We start from the raw sequence: 12,102 nt of genomic DNA, 5'->3' as shown, positions 1-12,102 counted from the left end.
TGAGTCACTGGCTATGCATTTCATTCAAGAAATTAAAGGAGTTGTAGTCCAGCAACATCTGGAGGGCCAGAGTTTGGACAACCCTGTTCTAAACCTATGCCCCTTCTAAACATACTTCAAACATTTCAATTGCATTTTTTTTCTAGCATCCTTTTGGCCATTTCTTTGCAAGTATGTTATTATATATAAACGCTGGTTTAGAGGAACAAATGTAGTGTGGAAATATGGGTTTACATGATGGGTCAATTCTCCCATTAATGAACATATCAAAATACTTAACAGAGTCTGAGATTTCATAACCTCCAAATGGCAAATCAGATATGTAGCAATAGGATTGCCTAACTCACTACTGCAGTCACCATTTGTCTATACTTTACATCAACAATGGCAAAGTATAGATGTAAAATTCAGAACGTTACTTAATGAATATAACCTCTGCTAATATAAAACATTATGCTAATTATCACCTGTGTCAGAATATAAATTTACACTACTTGAGCCGGTGTTGAAAGGTAAACATGATTAAACACAATATTCACAATAAATTTCCTGTAATAATTCACAGTTTTTTTTTTTTTTTTTTTTAAAAGAACGTCTGAATAGTGTGAACATTGCAGGACATGATAATGCCAGATCTAGTAGAGAGAATGAAAAATGCAGGGATAAGAGAGAGGATTATGCGTAATGATATAGTGAGAATACAGGTAATATTACTAGCAGAAAGAAAGGAGTATTGTCTTCAGTGTTAGAATTAAGAGATAAGCTAGATGTAGTACCATTTGCCAAAAAGAGAGGGGGGAACTAACTTGCAGTGTTGTGTTGAAAAAGGACAAACACCAGGGTGAAAAGAAAATATGGTGCAGCGAGTCCAGTAATAACAGACAAAAATAAATAAATCAAATAAGGAAAGTACATGTGTTCTAGTGTTTGCGGCCTTTTCAGAGTTAATTTTGATCAACACGGAACAGCAATGCCTCCGATAAGCTAGGTAGAACAGGTACATCATTAGATCTGGCTATGATCTAGATATGTCTTGCTGGACAAATAAAGGCAAAATGCACTTCACTTTAGATAATCACTGACCTTCTCAAGGTGATAGAATCCCTAAGCGATTTGGAATAATTGTTTCTGTCTGCCCTCTTTTTCCTAAAACTTACATTCTCCAAGGCTCTTCTGCAGCATGTCATGCTTGGCTTTCAGTTTTGTAATCAGATTTCGCCCCTCCAGGAATTCTTTCATCTTCTGCAGAAAATGAAAAGAAAAATCATTTAAATCAGCTAAACCTCAACCAGATTCCCGAAACACCCATAGCCATTATACTTGACCTAGAAATTTCTAATTAATTTTGCAGCTTTAATATACACACACAAGGATGTTCCTCCGGGCAATACATTACTATTTGTCATTTCTCAACTCAAAAAAGGTATTAAACGTTAAGGAGAGGTACTAGATGGAGAGGGAAAGCTATGATGCACAAAAAAAACAATGAAAGAGACATTTCAACATACACAGTTAACGTAAGGACCAAACAAAAGGCTCTAAGGGAAATGGAAGGTGATCTACCAGGATGTCCATATGCATTGTAGTGACTTATACGCCAATGTGCTGTGCTTTCCTCTACCAGAGGTCTCAATATTTCTACTTGCCACTGGAGAGTGAAACTGTACCCCTGGCAAGAAGAAATGCACCCCTGGTGGGTATGCTATGGATTGCAGTGGCTAGAAACGTAAGGCCACGCTAGTAGTAAAGGACTTTAAAATTTTAAGTGTAGGCTATAGTTAAAATGGTCTGTCTATGGAACCATAACTGCTTCGCAGGGAAAGAACTGAAATTGATAAATGAAGGTATGGAGCACTTTGTTGGATTATATCACTACAAATAATAAATGATCACGTTCTTGTCCAATACAAGACCATGGTCTTGGACACTGGGATTTTCACTTCAAGTGAACAGATTGTCATATAATTTTTTTACCACTATGTAACAGTTTAGGTTTAGATTGATTTAGACACAGCGTTCTGCAGTATGCTTTTTGGTTCAACTGACTTGCTACATATTCCTCTAATTAAAAAAAACGAGTCACATTTGACAGTATTCTACATAGTTGCCTGTAAAAACATAACGTTTTCTCGAGTCAAGTAATTGAGTGAGTGGATTTCATTCCGCACCGTGAAGTAGAATTGCTCTGTCTCTTGTTGATTAGCGCGGCGCTTTGCGATGCTTGGTTTGCTCATATACGTCTCCGACACTGTGGACTTAACGGATTCCATAGAGTTGCTGTACTGAAAACAATCTGAGACATCAAAGTCCTCTACTGTGACCATGTCCTGTATGGTCTGCAGAGTGGCTTCCATTGTCTTTTTAACCTGAGAGGTGAAATAATGGAATAGTCATTAGAACGGGGAGCATGTAAATAGGTTCAAAAACTGCCAATATCATAATGTCACATAGTCAATATTCTATATTTATTGTAAAACTTGTGTGGAGGGTTGATTTATGCATCAAATGGCAATTGAAGGCAAGGGAATTGGAAATTTTAGGCCAAGGTAGTATAACCGGAAGAAAAAATATTGTTTTAAAAAATAGTTGAGTGGATGGATTTTTTTTTCCCTCCAACAATTTGCAATCCCCACGACAATTCTATGCAATTCCTAGTTCAGTGAAGTAATCCCATTGGTCGTTTTGTTACAAAATCAGTATGCCTGACAAACTAAACAGACAAACACACTAACATTCTGAGCTCTGATTATATCCTTACCCTTTCCTCCCTTTTCACAGCGATTACTGTAGGGGAGAGGCACACAGATCAGACTCAGAATATGTCTGTTTACATTGGCTGTATCATGTGGACATTTCTCCACTTTTGATTCTCTGTAAAAGCTACCAAATACAAGGAAACGACAAGGGCCTAGATGAAAATAGATTGCTTCAGTGCTGCAGCAGTGAAGCATTCAGTAATATCAGGAATTAATTTTATACAATTTCTGCCAGAACCCCTGACTATGTTCTTTCAAACTCTTCAGCTTCACACTAGCCTGGTTACAAAACAATGAACTCATGAATAAAATGGGAATAAAGGTGACAGACCATCCACTGAAATTCAGAGCAGTAAAATAGACGAGGCAGAAAGACTAGAATGATAAAAAAAGAATGAGTAGAGAGGATTAATAAACAAACATTGCACATAACATGCTTGCAACATACCTCTTCATTCTCGATCTGCAATGTGGACAATCGGCACTGCAGCTGCTGACATCTCTGAGCCAACTCTCCCTGCAGAGGCTGCTGGGCGCAGAGCTGAGAGACCTAACGATATAGACAGTAAATTGAGTTAACTCACCCTTTCAGGCTCCACAATTAAAAATCGCTGTAGTCAAACTTGTAAACAAAAAAACAATCTGACAGTGGCTTAAAGACTGCTTAGCCTATTTAGGCAGTTTTATATGGAAATTATGCCCAGGAATAAATTCTGCTTAATACTCTTTAAAATGTTTAATCTCAAATGAACGCTTGTCATTTCCCATCTCGAACTCTGCTAAGATCAGCGCTATGCGCACTAATAAGAAAGTGGCATGCAGAGATCCAAGCTTTTGGATTAACAGAAATGTATGCAAGGGGATTGGGATTTTCATTTTAAACACAAGCGAAAATGTGAGAATACAAAATATTATCTTTAATGTCCTCGCCCTCTCTAATTCCCACTTCAAATCTACTAATTTTCTAAGTATTATCATCACAAAATATATTCAGTGATAATGTAACTGGAAACATTGTATGCAAAACACACACACAATATTATCAGAGACACACAAACACACTAAGGGGGATATTAACTAAACTGTAAACTATAGCAATAATGCATACATTAGCCAAATATATACTTTTTTTGGAAATTTTTCGCCAACTCCAATATAACCACAGCGTGGCTATTTTAGCTTCAATTTTGCTATTCAGTTTTACGTTCACCACAATTCTCTGGTTATTGCATAAACGAGTCATTACAGAGACTCGGGGGAATGCTCATTTGCTGTTTAGATCTTGGATCTTATGATATTTCAAGTGGGAGGATTATCACCTAATCTTTTGTGATAATACAGCTTGCATAATGTTGTGCAAATAGTGAATTGCTGATAATATTGTATTTGGCCAATTATGGCAATTATGTGACAATATGAGCATGTAGACCAATTTAAAGTCTTATGGTTTACTTTTTCCTTAATAAGGATATAAGGATGACTGACTGGTATGACAAATGGTTAACAGAATAACAACAAATCATTAGGTTTTGTTTTTTTTTTGTTTAGTTTTTTATAATTAAAGCTGAAAGGAGATTTATTCACACAAGGGCAAAGGTGGAGAGGCAATCGGGTACATCAGACATAGAACAAAGAATTCTACACGTATATCATTCAATATGGGAACTTAATTTGCATATACAGTCTACTGACCATGTCACCCATGTGCGGTTGGTACTCGAACCTCACAGGAGGACAGAAGACACTATTGGAGCTCTCCATCAAGCGATGTTTGTCCGTGGAAGCATCTAGATTTTCTGTAGCATTCTCCAAGGTCTCTAGCCCCTCCTGCTTGGAGTGCTGCAGATTAAACTCAGCAGAGAGGAAGGTGCGCAACGCACGATGAAGACTAGAGTGATATCCCAGATCACAGCACTGTATTGAGAGCAAGCAAGTAAAAACAGGATACAGGTTTACACACAGAGCTTATAAACCATATCTTACTAACAAAATAATACAAACGTCATAACTGAACGAGACATACACAATCTCAATAAAAATCTCTACAGTGATAAAGTGGTAATAATTCTTAATCCACTAGTAAGGACAGGTTCACCATGTTGTTCTGCGTCACTATCTAATGTATTCTGCGTTACTACCCTCTTTACTTATTTATCTGTAATGGTCATGAATTCTACAACATTCTCCTGTCCTGGATTTTTCCAATTTTTGCCAAATAATGTATTAATGAACATTTGTTAATAGTATCTACAGTCTCAACTTTATCACCAACAGAAGTCCTGCACCAACTTTTTCGTAAGATTTTTACCCAAAGTACTCTTAAAAAATACAAACTGCATTAAAACAACCTCATTAAATTCTGTAGTTGAACAGGAGTTACAACACTCACTGACTGTATGAAAATATCAACAAAAAGAATGCCGATTCAAGAAGGGGTGCTGTACCACTACACTGTAATCACTGTAAGCACACAGATTAGTGTACCAGCTAAGGGCAAATCAACCAAACCAATATACTTTTATGTTGTACTAACACAAGGGAAATGGTAATCAGCCCCATGTCTCACCAAAAGTAAATGCTTGACAAAGATGATGAAATAATCACAAAGTCAGGGATAGGATTTATTCAATCTAAAATAAACAATAGCAATAATTTAATTTTGACCAAAGCTAGGACTTGATGAAAGTCTAAAATTTAGAACACCGTCTTTTTATTTGAGATAAACTAAACCCATTTCATGATGTTCAAACTTCCTATCAGTATTAAAAGCACTAAATTCTTCTTTGAGAAACGTGTGAGGAGGAAAACATATATCATACATGATTTGTTTCAGAAAAACAAATTTGGTACAAACAGGAAACACATGAACCATGGCACTTACATCAATGAGGTCAGATAAGTCGTGGATGTAGTATTTGAAGACAGAAGCATTGGTGGCTTCCAGTGCCAGCACATACTCATTCCGAGCCTTGATTGCCTTCACTTTGTTCTCTGTGTATTTTGCCTGGCGCTAGAGGACAAATACAGATACAAGCATTTTTAGGACTGAAACACGGATATGACTGTTAAAAATACACTGGGACTCTCAATGTCTTTGGCCACCTAAAATAAGTAGTAATGTGCAGTGCAAATCCATAAAACAATTTTCCATGAGCAGAATGTTAACAAATGTGATAAGCATATCTATTAAAAAAAAAAAAAAAAAAGTGGTATACAGCTGCCCTGGCAACATTCTAGACGATATCTAGACATTATGCAATTTTTTTTTTTTCTTTCTTTATCTGCAGCCAGCTCCCCACCCCATCTTCCAATATAACGTTCTATTGTTGCACTATATAAAGCAATGGTTACAAGGAGGAGAAGATTGGCACCGAATCTCATTACACTTCAAACACATTGTGCAATCATTCACATAAGTAACATATGTAATAAGACATCATGCCGGGCTCTTCCTCTCAGACCGCATGACCAATTCATCAACTGATGCAACATCACAAGAATACATCTCAAAGAAAATAGACAGATGTAAAGAAATGTAATGTATACCATTAATTTCTCAGTAGTTAAAAATTTGCCAGTACAATGTTCCAACAAACCTACATTTTGTCAAAAAACAAAAACAAAAAAAACAACTTTGAAAGGGTGCCCGGCTAGAGGTTCTCGTCAACTGAATTGGTCCACCCTTGAACTGCATGAGGCACAGAGGATGGCGGGAACAAAGGAAATGAGAGGATTAAAGCTGGACCAAAAAGGGGCAGATAGGAGAAAGAGCAGATTAAGACAAAGTTTGGTAGACAACAAAAGAATCCAATCATGTACAAAAAGTGGGTGAATACTAAATACCAGAAATAATAAACACTTTCTTTAAAAAGTGCTTGTTTTTCAGCAGACCTTCTCCCTCCCATTAGAAAAGACAATCCAAAGCTTCTCCTGGTGGCTCCCAAAGGTGGTCAGTAACACAGGAATTCCCACCGGCTGTAGTGATGTGATAGCGACCCCTTGAACTCCCCAGCTGCAGGGCTAAGCCTTGAGCACGTAGCTCAATTCAATTTAAACAACCCTTTTTTTTCTGAATGGAATTGCCTATCTTTATATCGCCACTTCTAACAGCAGTTTAGTATCACTTTAAAAACTGTATATGGCCAAGTAAAGAACATTGAAAGTGCACACGTCATACCTTTTCTTTCATCTTCTCAATTTTTCTAACAGAGCTGCGCCTTATATGTTTTTCCTCCAGCCGTACACTCGCTGCAGTATCAGGGGAGCGGGGTGTTTGACGATCCTCCTGTCTCACAGAGCGACTCATTTGTTTTTCTTCCTGCTTTTCGGCCTCCTTTAACTTGCTCTGCGCACTGATGCTGTCTGCGTTATACATGTGATAAGTCTTCATCACCTGTGGCAAATTCGAACACTTTGAGTAGGCAATCCAAAAATGGTACAAGGCATTGCACCGAGTCTGAGCTTTAACAATTTCTAATTCATGAACACTTGAGAAGCATTTGTTCCCATTCCAGAATACACAAAATCACTTAAAGTGAATTAAACACATGACTAACCTAGTAAAGACTGAAGGTTTGAGTAATATAGATTTTTCTTTATTGTATCTGTATGTAGACACGATTTAAATGTCCAGAGATTAATACTAGTGTTAATATTATTGTGATAAAGCATAACAATCTCATGTGCATTAAAAACTACATCGGTCTCCTTATATTTGCATTAATTACGGGCACAAAGGTTTATCTATAGGCAGAGTTATTCGCAAAAAAATAATAAAAACAAACAAAACTAACAAGAATCTAGTTGTTCAGCCACAGTATGCTGGTAAAATGTGGATTTTTAGGAAGGGCGCTATAGGGGAGCAACAGTCACTGAGCAACTTTCTTCACTTACAGTGTAGAGTTCATTTAACACTTTCATAAGATCCTCTTGAAGCTGGAGACCAATCTCTTTACTCTGAGGAGACAAAAAATAAACCCACACACAAAGATTAAATCCATTCTACAAAAAAACAAAACAAAAAAAAATTGAAAAATGTAGTCATATTACATTTACACACAGACTTATATTTTGGAAAAAACAAATCCCTATTACCTAAGAAAAAGTGTGATAGGCATAAAAGGTACTGATCTAAAGCTGCAGAATTGAGAGAGTCGGTTTTTACCTCACAAATCTTAAAAACAACCAGTTTAAAAAGGTAATGCCACAAAGGGAGTTACAAATACATCATCTGTATGGGTATGCATCAGAGTAATTTTGACAGCAAATTTGATTTAGTTTTTAGTCATATTTTAATCATTTAAATTGTAAAGTCGACTAAATCTAACGCCTTATTTAAGGGTTTCTCAAGAATTTCCAACCTCATTACATACTCCATGAGACTTAAACATCCATTACTCTGTTATCTGGTATTCAAGTTTGAAGATGTAATTGTATTAGACCCCTGTGTTCGGTTGTCTGTATTCGCTTGTTTGTTCTCCGAATGGATGGATTTATACCTCCCGGAACACAGACTACCCCCTGTTAACCGCAATTAAGTGATTAACTCGAGTGCTTTCCCTGGGTGGCTGCCATTCGTATAACCCAGGGGGGGGGGTACAACTGATCTACCGAACGGATCTGAGCGATATTTGGACAACTTTCGGCGCTCAGATCTGTGCAGTTTGGGTATATAAGACTTGTGGGGTTCCTTAAAAATATGACTGTTTTTGGAGTGTCGTCCAGTTACTGGAGAGGGATAGAGCTATTCACTTCACAGCGCCTTGTTCCAGAGTTCCGGTCTTCACGGATCCAGCGGAGGAGAGTCCTGGTCAGGACTAGCGCTATGCTACAGTAATACAGACACAGATGTAACATGTCTTTATTATTTATCTTACAATTTATTAAACCAAGTCTCTGAAAGAAACAAGCATATGGCCTTGCTTTTTCACAAAAATAATTACCGGTAGATACACATTAAGTTGCATATGACATTTGTCTAAAAGAAAAAAAATTTTGTCTAGTTTTCTGTTGACGAAAATGTAAATCATTACGGTGTATTCTTTTATTTTTATTTTTTTTAAACAGCTTTACTCATTAGATGTATTTAAGTATCTGTTGAATACAGGTCTCCCCAGGTAGGGAGATTAATCTTGATTAAAATCAGATTAGTATGAAAACACTATCAAATTTAGTTGAGCAAATAATAACCTTTGAAATTTGTGGGGATGTGGTCAGACTTGGAGCAAGGTTCTGGCTTTCTTTATCAACTGAAAGCTAAAGTTTCGCCAGTTCAGAGAGTCACCAATATTAAAGATAGATAAATTGTGGTGTGGCTAACATTATACAACTCCCTATATTTATATAACATTTTCAGACATGTCAAGATTCATAAAATCCACCATTAACAGTATAAAGAAGGAGCAAAAGGCAGTAATGCGACTACTGGGTGGGGGGGAGGGGGGTTAGGGAAGATGCAGTTGCCAACTCTACCAACAAACACTAAACACAAGTACATCATTGCTTTTAAATAGCAACAGTATTAACAAATATAGAACTTCATTCAGATGTCAACAGTACACTCAAATGCATGCAAATGCACAAAGAATTTAAGAAGTGTTTATTCAAATTTAAATTTTTTTACAGTTATGCATTTTATCAACAAATACTATAGTCTACACGTGTTGAATTACCCTTATAACCATATGGACAGCAAAGTTGGGGGCGCAAAATTTTGTTCTGCCCTAGGCAACCATAACTCTGGTTCTGCCACTAGTAAAAAGTATTTTCTTTCTAAACAAATGCTAACCCTAATGCACAAATTACCACCTTAATTTGTCTCATTAGCTCTTCCTACTGAAGTCTCCAGTAGTCTCCCTGTAATGCTACAATAAAGATGAACAATGCCTTACCGAGTCTGGCAGTGCATTTTCTATGGTTTTTGGAAAGCATTTTTTCATTTTTCTAACCTTCTAGGAACAAAAGGTTTTTTGCATCATGTGATCCAGGAAGTAAAATTATTGAAAAGAATTTGATTTATAAAGATCCATCAAAAACAACTGAAGTAGTGAATTCACAGCAATGTTTCGATGCGGACACATTAGTAACACGTTTCTTCATTTCCTCCTCTTTTCTTTTTGTCATGTGACAAATGAAAATAACTAACCAGTGTGTAATGCACATAAAAAAAGGAATAAAAAAAAATGTGCAATAAAAAAGAAGAAAAAAAAAATGTCAACCCCCCCAACAAAAAGAAATGTATAGCTTCCAATGGCAAGTAACTTTTAATGTAGATCTGTCACTATTTATTTTAGGCATGTTCCAACATTCTTCACTTTGTTGCTCACTGAGGTTAAGTGGCCTGTGTGACATTAGTTGTCCTTTGTTAAGCAAATATTGACACATAGCCGCACTTAAAAATTGTACAGTCCTTGTTGTACTATATTTGTGTTGTTTGTTTTTAGCACTGCTAACCTGCCTGTGCTGTGAACTGAAGATCAGTGCCAACTCATCACCTATTTTCCTTTTATCTTGCATCAGTTAATTTACAGGATTTGTGCAAAAAGAAAGAATATATCAGTTGCAGAAGAGACAGAATATTTGCGTGCAAATGTTTTATCACAAATTTTACACACAGCCACTGAAGCATCTGTTGCACAATATCTTGACCATCCCTTTTAGGTCTGCTTTTGGGCTATTTGGTATTATGTGCTTTTTATTCTAATACAGTTTCCCAGTTAGGGAAAGGTAGTATTTGGCAACCATATCACCCATCCACCTAACTGCAGGCTTTCATGTGAATTCACAATGAGCCAGAAAAGGTAAGTAAGTTGGTATGGTGTCATTACAAATGACGAGACACGCTGGCAAGAAGGACAAGTGGCAGACGGAGGCAGAAGGCATGATCATCATGGGGGGAGTAAGCAGGACTCTTTAGGTGATGCATGGTTTGCAATATAACAGAATGAGGATATACCCTGCGGAGGTTTGACTCCAGATGGGCACAAGACAGGCTGGCATGACTGCAGAATTAGCTGGATCACTGCCTAATCCTCTGTATAGGCACAAGCCGGCATTATAACCACTCTGTGGGTACTTTAAGAGGGGACACATTATTATGGCATACGATTCCATTACAGATTGCAAATATAATTTATCAAAAGTCATGTATTTTTTGTCACTCACCGGGATTTTTAGTATTATGTTTACTTATTCCTATATTTAACAAATATGTATTTGTGAGGTCTGATAAATAATTTCAAATGTAAAAAAAACACCTGTTTATTCAGCAACTGGGCGCTTCCTTTTTAGCCCACTGTCAGTCAATTAATATAGGCGCTGCCCTTTGCACCTGGCACCAATAATTTAATGGTGTAAATTCTAGAGAACTGGCAGTTCCCATCTCATAACTGTACCAAAAACAAAAAACAACCCCCCCCCACCCCCCCCAAAAAAAAGTTAAATAAAATAAAAATAATAATAATAGAATATAGTGAAAAAGTGTATGTGCACGTACGGGTATCAACATTTTTAGTACAAAAGAGCATACATAGAACAGAGAAACAGACATACAGATGAGGAATGTTTTTTAGGGGGCTACCACATATTTCAGAGTTTAACCCGTTGAGAAAACATTTGTTTCTTGAGGAACCTGTCCCTGGCTACTGGCCTTATTAAATGTCCAGCTCACTACCAGACAGGAGCTTTCGCCAGAGCTCAGACAGATTCCCCTCTGGCAACCCCAGGGACCGACGTTATTAATTCATGTGGTTATTTTTTCTAAAGGCTTCTAACACAGGAGGGGGCAGTTGCTTGCCATCTTATCAATTCTTAATACCTTGGCTTATAGTGCCTCTCTCCCCACAGGACCTTTCATGGGTCCCACTACAAAGACAGGAAGGAGACCACATGCTGAGTTGTCTCTTTAACCCATTTAAGCCAGAGACACAACATGAGAGGGAGGGAGGAGGTGATCCACAAGTTGATGATACAATCATGTACAGTAGCTGGCATGAGGAAAGTCTTTTGTGTAGTGCTTGACAATTCAAATAGTTTCAGCATAAACCAACAAAACATTCCTACGAGGAAAACCATTACGGTTCTTGCTACATGATCTATGTACTGCTTTCTATTGGAGAAGAGGAACTGTACTTGACCTTAGTGGATGATGGAGAGTATGTGGCAGTACCTAAATGAGAAAATGACCCAATTGGAAACGAAGAGCCGTGGGTTAGGCAGTAGCAGAGACTTCAAACATCTCTTGTACTTTGTTTGCCAGACCCCCCAATGAAGAGACTCAAGGCTGCCAATTGCCACCAGCTATTGCCAGTACATTTACCATATATGGGTCTGAGATTATCTACATCTA

The 12,102-nt window shown here is 37.3% G+C and overlaps 1 protein-coding gene across 2 annotated transcripts in view; it reads right to left on the bottom strand.

Moving 5' to 3' along the window:
* The window catches only part of SRGAP2 (SLIT-ROBO Rho GTPase activating protein 2), a 109,554-nt gene that overhangs the window by 30,703 nt on the left and 66,749 nt on the right, over window positions 1-12,102 (bottom strand). For both annotated transcript variants that reach the window (XM_063451036.1, XM_063451028.1), the window contains 7 exons: window positions 7,650-7,712; window positions 6,934-7,149; window positions 5,638-5,766; window positions 4,449-4,670; window positions 3,205-3,306; window positions 2,169-2,366; window positions 1,158-1,242 (listed from right to left, as the gene is read on the bottom strand). In XM_063451036.1, coding sequence (XP_063307106.1) covers window positions 1,158-1,242; window positions 2,169-2,366; window positions 3,205-3,306; window positions 4,449-4,670; window positions 5,638-5,766; window positions 6,934-7,149; window positions 7,650-7,712 — 1,015 coding nt within the window. The remainder of the gene's footprint in view (window positions 1-1,157; window positions 1,243-2,168; window positions 2,367-3,204; window positions 3,307-4,448; window positions 4,671-5,637; window positions 5,767-6,933; window positions 7,150-7,649; window positions 7,713-12,102) is intronic.

The sequence above is a fragment of the Pelobates fuscus genome, chromosome 1 (genome assembly GCF_036172605.1).
Source record: "Pelobates fuscus isolate aPelFus1 chromosome 1, aPelFus1.pri, whole genome shotgun sequence".
Classification (NCBI taxonomy): domain Eukaryota; kingdom Metazoa; phylum Chordata; class Amphibia; order Anura; family Pelobatidae; genus Pelobates; species Pelobates fuscus.
This window is presented reverse-complemented; position numbering and strand designations above follow the sequence as displayed.